Here is a 12,807-nt window from a genome sequence, read left to right as displayed (position 1 = left end):
TTCTCAATAGTAATGAAGTAAAACGATATGCAGAGGGAACAAAAAGTGGGGAGGGTCCTTACATGATAAGTATGGAAAGGTGCGATGATATTTGAAACATCCTCTATACTAACGTCAAAGTTCGTCCACATCTTTTTTCAAGGTTTAGTAGAAAATTATTTTTTGAACTAATTAATGAACCAAATTATCAAATTCATATAATTGTGAAACACAACCTTAAATAACCAGTAGGAGAATTATTTATGGGATTTGTTGAAAATTACTTATGGCAGCTGATAGCTGATAGCACATGATAGTTTCACAATAACAGCCTCTTCCAGGGTACTTACCAGCAATAACTTCCTTCCAATAATAAATATTCGGATAAAAATTAGTTTTCCACCACGCTGAAAATGTACCGCGTTTGCCAGTCACACGAGCGCTTGAGTACGAACGATGTTTTTCAAACGCTGAAGCGAGCGATGTTTGAACGTAAACATTGCACTCATGCTGGGGTGCAAGTTCATTTGCCTGAGTGCATGCGTGAACATAGAGTGAATGCTCAAGTAAGTGCAAAAGCCTGCTTGCACATCAGTGCTATGCTGCACTTTGAAGACTGGAGGAAACTAGCGAAACTTCAACGTCTAGCATGCATCGCAATAACGGGTGCGGTGTGTAGCACCCCATCAAAAGCATTAGAAGCAATCTTCAATCTGCTGCCCTTGCATGAACATGTGCAACTAGAAGCGGAAAGAAGTGCTCTAAGGCTCAAAAGATCTAAAAAAGTCATGCCAGGTGATCTTGTTGGTCATCTAAGCATCTTACAATACTTCCAAAGAGGGCCAGTGATGAGTATGAATGGAGACTGGATGAAACAAGAGGACAGCTATGAAATTCCCTTCAACGTATGTGAAACGGAACGTTCGGATTGGGAAACTGGTGGTCCTAACGTTCGTCAAGGCTCAATCATATTTTTCACAGATGGCTCAAAAATTGGAATACGAACATGGGACATTTTCCAACAGTGTTGAATGTGTACATTCAATACTTGAATGTGTACATGTTTGTCTGAGGAGGAAATACAGACGTGCACATATTTGTATTTTTTCTGATAGTCAAGCAGCGCTGAAAGCACTGAGTGCTTACAAATGTACATCAAAGATCGTCTGGGAATGTATTCTCTCGCTTTGGCAACTGTGCCAACGGAACTCAGTAAACTTATAGTGGGTACCAGGACACTGTGCAATTGAAGGGAATGAAAGGGCAGACGACCTAGCAAAGTTAAGTTCCAATTTACAGTTTTTTGGCCCATAACCATACAGTGGAATATCATACTGTACGGTAAAAATTTAACTCAAATGCTGGGAAGAACAAAGGGTGATGGCCAATTAGATGACTGTCACAAACTGCAACCAGCAACTGCAAGATTTATAACTCCCAATATAACATACACCAAAAAGCTCTTGGAGTTCAATAGAAGAGCTCTTAGTATATACACTGGCCTAGTAACTGGGTACTGTCCTAATAGATATCACATGAAGAACATTGGTCGGGTTCATAGTTATATCTTTCGTTTCTGTAATTTAGAACGTGAAACCTCGGAACATCTGCTCTGTAGTTGTGGTGCATTACACAAGCGTAGATCTAAATGTCTTGGAAATATAAGCTTACAACCTAGTGAAATTTAATCTGCAAATCCTGGAAAGGTCTTCTTCTTCTTCGCATTTCAAGCTTATTGCATATCGCATATTAGCTTATTGCGTGCTCTCTACTTAGTGTTCTAGATGCACTTCCACAGTTATTAATTGAGATCTTTCGATGCCTGTACCATTTTTGCATTGGTATAATTGTGTGGCAAGTCCAATCATACTTCTATGCCCAGGGAAGTCGAGAAATTTTCCAACCCGAAAAATTCCTAGACCGAACCGGGAATTGAACCCAGCCACCTCCAGCATGGTCTTGCTTTGTAGCTGCGTCTTTACCGACTGAGCTAAGGGAGGCCCCAATCCTGGAAAGGTAGTTGGTTTTATAAACCATATTATACCGGACTGGGAAAAGATGTGTCCAGGCAATTAGCCGTTCAGTTGTTAAATAGTGGTCGGTTTGCATGATACAAACAGCAAATAGGGGTACCACAAAAGTTCAAATAATAGACGCAGTGGTTTTACTCCCCTCCCCAACAAAAAACCTCCCACTCCGATCAGCGAAAGCCAATCTCAAAAATTCACAAAATCAAGAAATCAATAACAATGAAAACAAATGCAAAAGAACGTTCTTCAACTGACACAAACTCACCAAATCCAACCATGATCGTTGTCTAATGGTGTGGATTTGTACATTATGAATTCAAATTGCACTTGATTCAGAAATGGCAGAATACGACCCGGAACTCGTCCAACATTTACAAAATGAATGCATTCTGCATATGGCAGACGGGCCCGAATCATTATCTACGATTTTCACGGACAAACCGACATGCATGATCCGCGTGTAGAATGAAGTACTTCTATCTGTGAGATGAACTGTAAACTGGCCTGAGAGCAGGCCTAAGTTAACAGTAGAAAGCTTTATTGACCAAGGCGTCACATTTATCAGATCAAGATAACCGTTTGTCACCCGTTTGAATTAGCTTATTGCAGCTTTGAATCTTCGTTGATATGTTTTTTATAAGCTGCGTAGTGTATGGCATTCCTTAGAAGTGTGCTGCGTTGATTGCAGTTTAATTATAGTTCTTCTAGATCAATGAAATAATGATGACCTCATTATCCGTCGGCCAAGACCACGAATGTTAATTAAAAATAGCTTTCCAAAGAACGTCGTATGAAATCAGCAGCAGTGTATCTTCATAATAGGGGAGGAGATCATTAAAACATCCCCTTCAGCAACTGACTCAAACTGGAAATCGTCAGTCCCAATGGCGCAGAAAATAGCCTGCACTCAACAGAGTCAAGACGCCGTCCACTGTCGCAGCCAGCCACCACGTCAATTTAGCCATTATGGTAAAGATCACAACAAAACAATCAATTAGAAATTGTTCCCCTCGATGGCGCACATTGACTAAATGAACCATGCAAGACACACTTCTCAGTGAAGAAATTTCTCGGGATAGTTGTGTTGCTGTTGCAGTTGAACTCGACTTGTGAGCAGAAATCCAATGAAAGGCGAAAGAAGCAAACAACGTTTTTCCTTTTGTGCAATCGGCTTCAATGTAGCACTTTTCTGCCAGTGGAAATTCATGGAACCAGTGGGGACACTTTGTTCGCATTACGGTTGGTGGCATTTTCACGGTGAATGCAAATTTTCAATAACAGTGTCTAGAGTGCAGACATAAAAAAATCCTTTCGGCGTTCCAGCTTTAAGGTGCAAGTGATAAATCTCACCCAACAACGGTTGCGGGCTGCTTTCATAGAAGTAATTAAACCAAAGCTGTAAATTACTTAGGCCAGTGAATGAAATAAGCCAACAAACCTGGGGTCATATTTGAGTTGCTGGGTGAGGAACAAAAAAAGAATCATCCTAGGATTGAGTATCTTTTCTTTTGTACCTAGTCTATGTTTGCTGTCTTCATTGGGCGTCGAACGAAAAGACGGATGAAATTTCTTACGACTGTTAGATGTACCCGGTAGAGGGTTTCGCCAGTAAACCAACAAACGTTGGAAGGACCGTAACTATTAATATTCATTAGGGCCCCGGTGGGGGCTGGGTTTCCTAGAATGGCAACAAACCGTTCCCCCTGAAGGGGCCAATGTTCCCATAAATTACTTCAGCCGGTGAAGGTTGGCCACGGCGGGTTATTTGTTGGTAGGGAAACAGAACAAACGACGTAATCACGTAATCGGTTTTTAGCGCGGATGAATCTAGATTACTGGAACTGTCCATGCTTGGAACATGACCAATTCAGGCAATTCGTCTGTTAGCATTTTTGTGCTTAAAGTGATCTATTGCTGGGTATTGGAATTCGCTAACAAATTTAAACATAAAAATAAACGGCAAGCTTACCATCAGAGTAATAAAGTAACCGTGGGTGCGGCAAACCACATATATCACATTTCCTATTTGTTATCTGAAGCCATAATAGAGAGTTAATCGGTTTTTTTCTTTTTGTATTTTCAGTTCCAGTTTGCAACCAGCAATAGAAAGGTGATAAATACAGTGTTATCATAAAATTTGTGTTACGGTTGAATAAATATATCTCCTACAGCTGCCTCCGTCACGAACAAATAATGAATGATAATTTTCATTTGTATCTGAAACATTCAACATAGGGTTGTGCTGCCATTTTCGTCAAAAGCGAATTTCCAAAAATGCCCACCTTCAAGGCATAATGAACGAATAATTTTCACACGAAAGTTAACACCCCACCCTATGGTCAGTACAACCGAAGCAGAACCGGACAGAAACGGATTAAATTGGCACGATAAGCAAAAAAAAAAACCCAGAATTGACAACTGACAGACTGATTCCCGCCTCGGTCAATACGAGTGAGCAAACATTTTCAGTTGACATAATTAATAAACGAATTAAAATATGGTTGACCAAAAGCGAAGCAATAAAATAAATATTAATTCAATTGTACCCAGCAGCACAACAGCACAATCTGGCAGCGTCCCATTTCATGGTTGAAATATGCCAGCTGGAAAATCGATAAGTGCGCCGGGATTTAAGTCACGTTTTATCCCGACAGGAGTTCACCGGAAGCACGCATCACAGAGCAGGCCAATGTGCACCCATATACAGTCATGTGCACGCTTCGAGAGGAGCGTGATTAAATGCTTATCAGTGTGGAAATTATGTACGTTCATATATTTCAATGAATAAAATTTACATTCATCTCATCGGTGGTACTCGCAGCCAGCGAAGTTTTGGACGGATCCGGTTTGGGCACAGATAGTCCTTAACTTCGCCGGATTCATAAGCGGGGGTAGCATGTAACTGTTATGTTCTGACAAATTCTTCAGAGTAGAGTTGCGTGGCGAAATATTGCAACAACCATTCATAAATGGGAGAGACAAGCGAACAGGATGACAGCAGCCGGTCATAAATATGTATGATGGCCAACTGAGTCGGCAACAGTCAGAAACAGTAACGGTAGGCTACCAGCACAGGATATTGCCGTTGAATGTGTTGGCCAGATTGTGTGACATGATGCGCGTTGCGGGTACGATTTGTGTAAACAGAAGATGATTGACCGGTTTTCTGGATTAGAATGCTGGTTTGATTAATTGGCTTATTTTGATGATTGTAGCAAAACAAAAAAAAATTGTCCATTTGATCATTTGTTTCGTCACTTTTCAAATAGACCAATGTAACATATCCACCATTTTGAGAAAGTCGAAGTTGAAGTTCGACAGATTATTATTTTAACTGTTTAGAAGCAATACATTTTGCAATACTATTTTTAGTCAGTGAATAATAACGTTGAAAATTCAGTAAAATCACAATTTTATTTTGAATTTCATGCTACAATATAGAAAAAACTTCAAGGGACAGCCCTATGGGGTTGTACGCAATGGTGACGTAGGACTACGTGGTCTTATATAATAAATCTAATTTGTTAACTGCAGCAGGAGCTTGTGTTTTGTGTAGGAATATGAATTTGAGCGGGATTATCTCTGTTTATACTCTTTAGTATGACGCGCTTGACATAGATGGCCCACAGCGACTCACGAAGAGCTACTGATTCCGATCAATAGCGGTGCGCCTTCTTCCTCCTTCTATGGATGCTCGCTCAGGTGGACTGCAGCTTGCTGCTAGCAGGCAGCCTATCGTTGTGTACTGCAGAACAATGTTCAGCACCATGCTCAAAAAGCACTGCTGCTGCTGATGATGATGTCGACGACCGGACACCACCACACACGGCGATTGGAACTGAACCCAATCAGCGGTTAAGGCCAGCCTTGATAGCTAGCTGCTTGCAGGGAGCTTTCCGTTGTATACCGGAGAACACCACCACTCACCACGTGGTGATTGAATAAACACCGTTTGGTGTTGACCAGATGGAATTCAACTTTGAAATCTGTGTTAGGGAAATCGCATTTCGCAGGCAATCGATGATAATTTTTATTATCATAGCAACAGTTGCACATTCGTGCAATTTTCAATAGTGACATTTTGAAAAATGATAAGGTCTTAAATTGTACAGATGCGTAGGAATATTTCTGATCGATTGGCGATAACATTATTGAAATTGGTTCAGGGGAAGCTGAGTTATTAACGTTCAAAGTCTTTCATAATTTTGTTACATGTTCCATTTTCGGTTTTCACAAAGTGTACCCTTATATAGATATTACAGACGTAGTCCTACGTCAAAAAACCACATAGGACGTTTTGACTAGTCAAGTTGTACATCGGACATGGGACGATTTTTCTCAATGACAAAATCAATACATTGGACGTTTTGTTCTACATTATACTATATTCCCTTTCACAGATTTCAGAGTAGAGTACCTAATTTTAGAATGACCCCGCTTTTAGAAAATGAGCACCAATCATGTTAGGTGGTCCAAATGACCGAAGTAGCAATCATGTACCCATCATTTCAAATTGTACATCGGACTCAAAGGTCAAACTATGATTATCTTTAATAAATGCAAGTAAATTTGGAAAGGTGCTTTTGTATCACATACAATGATAGAAGAGCAATAGTTTGTATAGCTTAACTCGATTTGTTTACATTTGTTACTTAGGGCCTTTTGAAAAGTGACGTGAGATTTGACCATTCTGACTCCTTGTCCTTTTAAGTTCCACTCGAGCTTTTGCCCGTTTGAACTTTCATCCATGTTGACCTTTTGTTAGCCATTGTCCACAATTTCAGTAATTTCATATTGCACTTCTATATAGAAAGTATAAGTACAATTTGATACTGATAACTTAATTTTTGAATTGAGAATTACGTCTTTCGGCAACATATTAGGGGTGCAATTTCAAAAAACAAAAATCGACCGCGTTACGAAAAGTGGTCAGGTTTTGACCACCTATAACTCTGTCAATGGTGGATGGATTTTAATTCTAAACAAGCCAATCGCTATGAATTTTTTCTGCCAATCTGCTAAAATGAATACTTTATAGAGATCGAGTAATGAAATTGGGTTGTTAGCGGAATGCTTAAATAAAACAGCAAAAAAAGGTTATCTTCCATTTAATTCCACTTAATTAATTTTGGTATCCATGACCGATACGTATTTCTACTACAATGTGCAGTCTTCATCAGCGTCATTCCCTCTAAAGAACTTATCAAAATCTAACCCCCTTAAGTACTCATCCCATAAGTAAAAAAGTTAAGATCACAGGTATAAAAATGAAACTACAATGTGTTGAATCGGAGCCTACTCAACTAATAAAAACCAAAGATTTAAGTAAACTAAAGGAGAAAAATCTATACAACTCTTTAATAAGGAAAATCCCAAAGGCTTGGTATGACACTGATGAAGACTGCGCATTGTAGTCGAAATACGTATCTCTCATGGATACCAAAATTAATTAAGTGGAATTAAATGGAAGATAACCTTTTTTTTGCTGTTTTATTCACTTTATAGATTTTCAATAGGTCACCATTGAAAATTACACGAATGTGCAATCAAAATTAGCACCGATTGCCTGCAAAAAGTGCTTTTCTTAACACAGATTTCAAAATCAAATTCCATTCGGTCTCGCCGAGCGGTGCTTATTCAATCACTGTGTGTGGTGGTGTCCGGTCGGAGTCATCATCATCAGCAGTGCTTTCGGCGCATGGCGTTGAGTATTGTTCTACAGCACACAACAAAAGGCTGCCCGCAAGCAGTAAATTGCAGCCCACATGAGCGTCCATTCACCGAAGAAGGAGGAAGAAGCCACACCGCTACTGATCGGATTCAGTTGCTCGTCGTAAGCCGCTGTGGGCCATCTATGTCAAGCGCGTCACCTTCGTTTCAACCAGCATACAGCTCAACAGCCTCATCCGTGTTGAACACCCTAATAGCTCAGCATTATGCAACCATCACGTCAAAACGGTTTTTTTCAGGACCACCATAAATTATTGTTGTTTAAGAGTTAATTTTCATTGAACATTCGCTTGCCTTGCTGCCAGCCACATCACCCCCAAAGCTTTTTGATAATGTATCCAGAAACCAAACGTTTGTGGTCAAATGCGTAACAGTATTGAAGTTGTACATACAAATTCTCGCAATGACTGAATACCACATGACCTTGTCAATTGCCAGAAACAATTCGAATTAAGGTATGGTTTTCTCCAGGATGCAAAAGCAAAATCTATAATTTATATGATTGATCGCGAATATCTCGCGAATTGAAAATTTCAGCAAAATATTCCTCCAATAAATTTTTGCATTTTTATTATCTATTGAACAAACCAAAAATTCCGTGCGTTTTTATAAGATTATCGTAATATTTACGTGGCATTTGGATCATATTTGGCCTTGATAATCAACTTTGTATGTGGGTTTATGGACTAAGTTTTCGAATCTCGGTACATTACGATGCAGGAAGTTATTTCTTATATCATAATTGGTGAAGATCTAGATCGTAAATGAAAAAAACAACAACGATTTTCACGTTTCAATGTCATGTCAAAGGTACAAGTTGCCCGTAGCTTGTTCACGTTCAAATCAATACCATAGTGTTACTATCAAGGTTAGCATATAGCACAAATCTCCCAAAGAGGGTTTGATTTTATTAAACGGGAAAAACCATAGTCAAATGTAGGTAAATTTATTCAGGAATATTAATGTACCGTCACGCTACATGGTCAATTAACATACTTTTTAATACGGTTAAATTAAATAAAAAAAAAATAAGCCCCCTTATATTGGTTTAAAAACATGAATCCCGCATCGCACTAGGAGAAATCCTTCAACAGAGACAAGTAGGGAAATGTTTTCATTCGCATTAAAAAAAAAAACACAGTCAACTTTCCATAAGTATGCAAATGAATCCGACAATCCCCCAGCCAGCTAGCACTGCATCGGCTGCGTCACAAACGATGGTCACATTCAGCCATGAGTAAGTAAAATGAATTAATCATCAATATGTAAAGTAGTGTGTAAAGCAGTAGGACAAAGAAAATGCACTTTTTAAAGGTACATTGTGTCCGGCGGTGTTTTGTTTTTCAGCACTGCTGAACATCCCCAGGGTACAATTCATTCGTAGGATATAAGTCTGGTGAAATGATGACAATTTTACGCGTCTCCATGGTGCTGTCGCGATATTGAAATTCGCTCATCCCAATCAGCTGAAGATAAAGCTCGTTATTCGACTCTGTCATTTTAGACTTAGAAGACGAAACGGCATGACACATGCCCTTTAAAAATAAAGAATAAAGTAAGTAATCATCATTGCCGTTGCCAGCGATCAAACAACAAAGGTTTAAAAGTATATCAAAAAGAAAAGCAAAAAAATTATGTCAATCGTTAGTCTATGCCTTTGCCTAGGATGTCATTATTTCGAACACAATATTTATTTTTGTTAGACTGCTTGAGCGCAATGTGTGTGAGTGCTTTTCTATATAATTTTGTTCCTTAATGCAAGCTTCAACAATGTCCATTGCCTACTTGCAAAGAGACTAACTAATTGAGGAATTACGGTAGCTCGTAGCATCACTTCGTTTGACTGCTCCGGATCGGCGTTCTGAGCCAAGAGTGTGCGTCTGACTTGTCTTCCACCCCCTCTCATAGGCGACGACGCGACGCGGCACAACTTGAGCGCAACAGTTTGCTTGAGTGAATACTCTGGATACATAATGTATGTACCGTTCGTATGCCTACCTTACACTGAACGAAAATGCCTACCAAATAACACATGATTTGCAGTGCAGTGTACTACAATTGAGAACTACTACAAATGAAAATCATTTGTTTTCAAAGACAATACTAATGCGTCAATGTGTGATATTCTTAGGGATACCCAAATAAATAAATGGAATCTTGAATACATCTTATAAAAGAGCCATCAACGTCAAGAAAAAATCATTCAATATTCCTATGCAGTTTCATGTACATGAGCAGTTCTACGCCAAATGACGAATTGATCAGGCTCGACCTTCAGCAATTTGTATAAAACTTTGTTTGTTGTTTTGACGTAGGACTACGTCTTTGATTTCTATATGGGGGTACACTTTGTGAAAACCGAAAATGAACATGTAACAAATTAAGAAAGATTTTGAACGTTAATAACTCAGCTGCCCCTGGTCCAATTTCAATAATTTTATCACCTTTCGATCAGAAATATGGCTACGCATCGATAACAATGCTTCCGAATGTTGATGTTCAGCAAGAAACTATTGAAAAACTGGTAAATGTTCAGCATTGTCCAAAAGCGTAGAATTAACTAACAAATCCACCAATTACCTACATGCATAAGCTGCTTCCCCAGCACAGTCGCCAGAGAGTAGTAAGTAGACGAAACAAGTCGAAGTGGCATTCGCCTCCGATCCTCGGGCGCGTGCGGATAGGGAGGATGGAATTGCGTAATATTTTGCGCACTCATCTCCACACTCGAAACCACACGCTCCCAATGACCACACATAATGCTCTCCAGAGTGTTATCTTGTACCAAACATGGAAACAGGGGATACACTCAAAAAATATATCACAAATGTAATGCATGAAATCCTCGTGAATTTCACTAAGCTTTCAAAAAAACAAAAAAAAGTTGACAACCTAAAGAAATCGTTAATGGACTTTGTCGTTCAGTTTTTTCCTGAAAAGTTTTGTAAATAAGCTAGAATGAAATAAAAAACTTTTTTTTTTTCCATACAGTTTTAACCGCTTTACTACCAATCCCCAGAGAGCCAAAACATTAAAATTTGAAAGAGAAAATTCACTCTCAATATCTCAACATTCCATGTACTTTGATGACACTCTGTAACATTTTGTGGGGGAGGAAGGATTAACATTTGAAGTCCCTCCCATTTAGCATATTCTGCATAAAAAATACATAAAAATTCAGCCTGTAAGAAAATACTATTTATCAAAAATTTCTAGGAAAAAAAACTAAACGTTAATGAATGATTTTTGACTTATTTTCACCATAATATGCATCCAAAGCGTTCCATCCACTTTTCCAAACTTCTAACTTACTATCAATGGAACAGCGCCATCAATGATAAAAAATAGCCATGACTTGGTGAAAACTATTTTTGTAGTTCTTTAAGAAATCTATTCCAACTCTTTTTTTATATGAACTTAGTGGCCCTGAAAAGGGCCGGTTTGGTAAGATTTTCGACGGGGATACGACGAGCCAGCTGGATGTCCTTTGGCATGATTGTGACACGCTTGGCGTGGATGGCACACAGGTTGGTATCTTCGAACAGACCGACCAGATAAGCCTCGCTAGCTTCCTGTAGAGCCATAACAGCTGAGCTCTGGAAGCGCAGATCGGTCTTGAAGTCCTGGGCAATTTCACGGACCAGACGCTGGAAAGGCAACTTGCGGATCAGCAGTTCGGTCGATTTCTGATAACGACGGATCTCACGCAGGGCGACGGTGCCTGGCCGGAAGCGATGAGGCTTCTTTACTCCTCCGGTGGCTGGAGCGCTTTTACGAGCGGCCTTCGTTGCCAACTGCTTGCGAGGAGCCTTTCCTCCAGTGGACTTGCGAGCGGTCTGCTTGGTGCGAGCCATTTTCCTTCCGATGTGTTCATGTTGAAAGCTAACTGTGGAATAAAAAACAAAAACGACTTCCATTATGTTTTATAACATGCGTTTGCTGTGATCAACCAATCAGAAACGATGAAAGAACAAGAATACAACAACTAACAAGGAGAATTTAACCCTCGAGTAGGTATAAAAAAGCCGAAATTTGGAATTTTTGTTCACTTTCGTCTCAACCTTCATCAACGATAAACAAACCATCTCCAACAATGACTGGACGCGGCAAGGGAGGAAAAGGACTCGGCAAAGGAGGAGCAAAGCGTCATCGAAAAGTGCTGCGTGACAACATTCAGGGTATTACTAAACCTGCTATCCGTCGTCTGGCTCGTCGTGGTGGAGTCAAGCGAATTTCTGGGCTTATTTACGAGGAAACTAGAGGCGTGTTGAAGGTGTTTTTGGAGAACGTTATCCGTGATGCTGTTACTTACACCGAACACGCTAAGAGGAAGACGGTCACCGCGATGGATGTCGTTTACGCTCTGAAGCGACAGGGACGCACTCTGTACGGTTTCGGAGGATAAATTAGCATCATCGACTCAGACTAAAAAACCGGCCCTTTTCAGGGCCATCAAATGAATTAAAAAGGTGATTTTGATTAACTTCCTTGTCGGATTTAAAAGGTGGTTGGGATGTGATCGAATGATGATTTTTTTCAGTTTAAGATTATTAGATTTACTGGTATGAGATCTACCCAGCTAAAATTCCTATTCCTACACAAAATACAAACTCCTGCTGCAGTTAACACGTTGTCCTACGTCATCATTGCGTACAACCCCATTGGGTTGTCCCTTGTAGTTTTTATTTTATTTTTTTATTATTGACATTTTACATGCATGCATGCATTCATGTCATATTCCTTTATTAATTGTGATAATTCTTTTTCATTTCACTTGTCTTGACATCTTGTTGACGGGTCTGCTGCATCTCCTCCTTTGCTGAATCATCTGCATATCGTCTTCGTCTTCTTGTATCTTCTTCACTTCTTCTGAAATTTGGTTGCTTTTTGGTAATCTTCTAAATTCTTTCTTCTCAACATACTTCTGTTTATTTTCTTCATTTCTTCCTCATCTTCTTTCTTCATCCTTCTTTATTTCCATTGCTTTGTTTTCCGTTCCTACGTTTTCACGCCTTCTCCATTTTTCCTTCGGTGCCGCCTTCTTCATTGAGCAATTTTCTACTTTATC

The 12,807-nt window shown here is 39.5% G+C and overlaps 2 protein-coding genes across 2 annotated transcripts; one reads left to right on the top strand and one right to left on the bottom strand.

Moving 5' to 3' along the window:
* Positions 1-11,146: 11,146 nt before the first annotated feature.
* On the bottom strand, positions 11,147-11,593 carry LOC135703682 (histone H3-like). The gene has a single exon (XM_065224961.1). The coding sequence runs from the start codon at positions 11,591-11,593 to the stop codon at positions 11,147-11,149; it is 447 nt and encodes a 148-aa protein (XP_065081033.1).
* Positions 11,594-11,707: 114 nt separating this feature from the next.
* LOC135703635 (histone H4) lies at positions 11,708-12,360 on the top strand. Its single transcript, XM_065224912.1, has one exon. The coding sequence runs from the start codon at positions 11,833-11,835 to the stop codon at positions 12,142-12,144; it is 312 nt and encodes a 103-aa protein (XP_065080984.1). The 5' UTR covers positions 11,708-11,832; the 3' UTR covers positions 12,145-12,360.
* Positions 12,361-12,807: the final 447 nt, after the last annotated feature.

Source organism: Ochlerotatus camptorhynchus, unplaced genomic scaffold, assembly GCF_037179485.1.
Source record: "Ochlerotatus camptorhynchus isolate MF236.1 unplaced genomic scaffold, CSIRO-AGI_Acam_v1.1 ptg000220l, whole genome shotgun sequence".
Classification (NCBI taxonomy): Eukaryota; Metazoa; Arthropoda; class Insecta; order Diptera; family Culicidae; genus Ochlerotatus; species Ochlerotatus camptorhynchus.
This window is presented reverse-complemented; position numbering and strand designations above follow the sequence as displayed.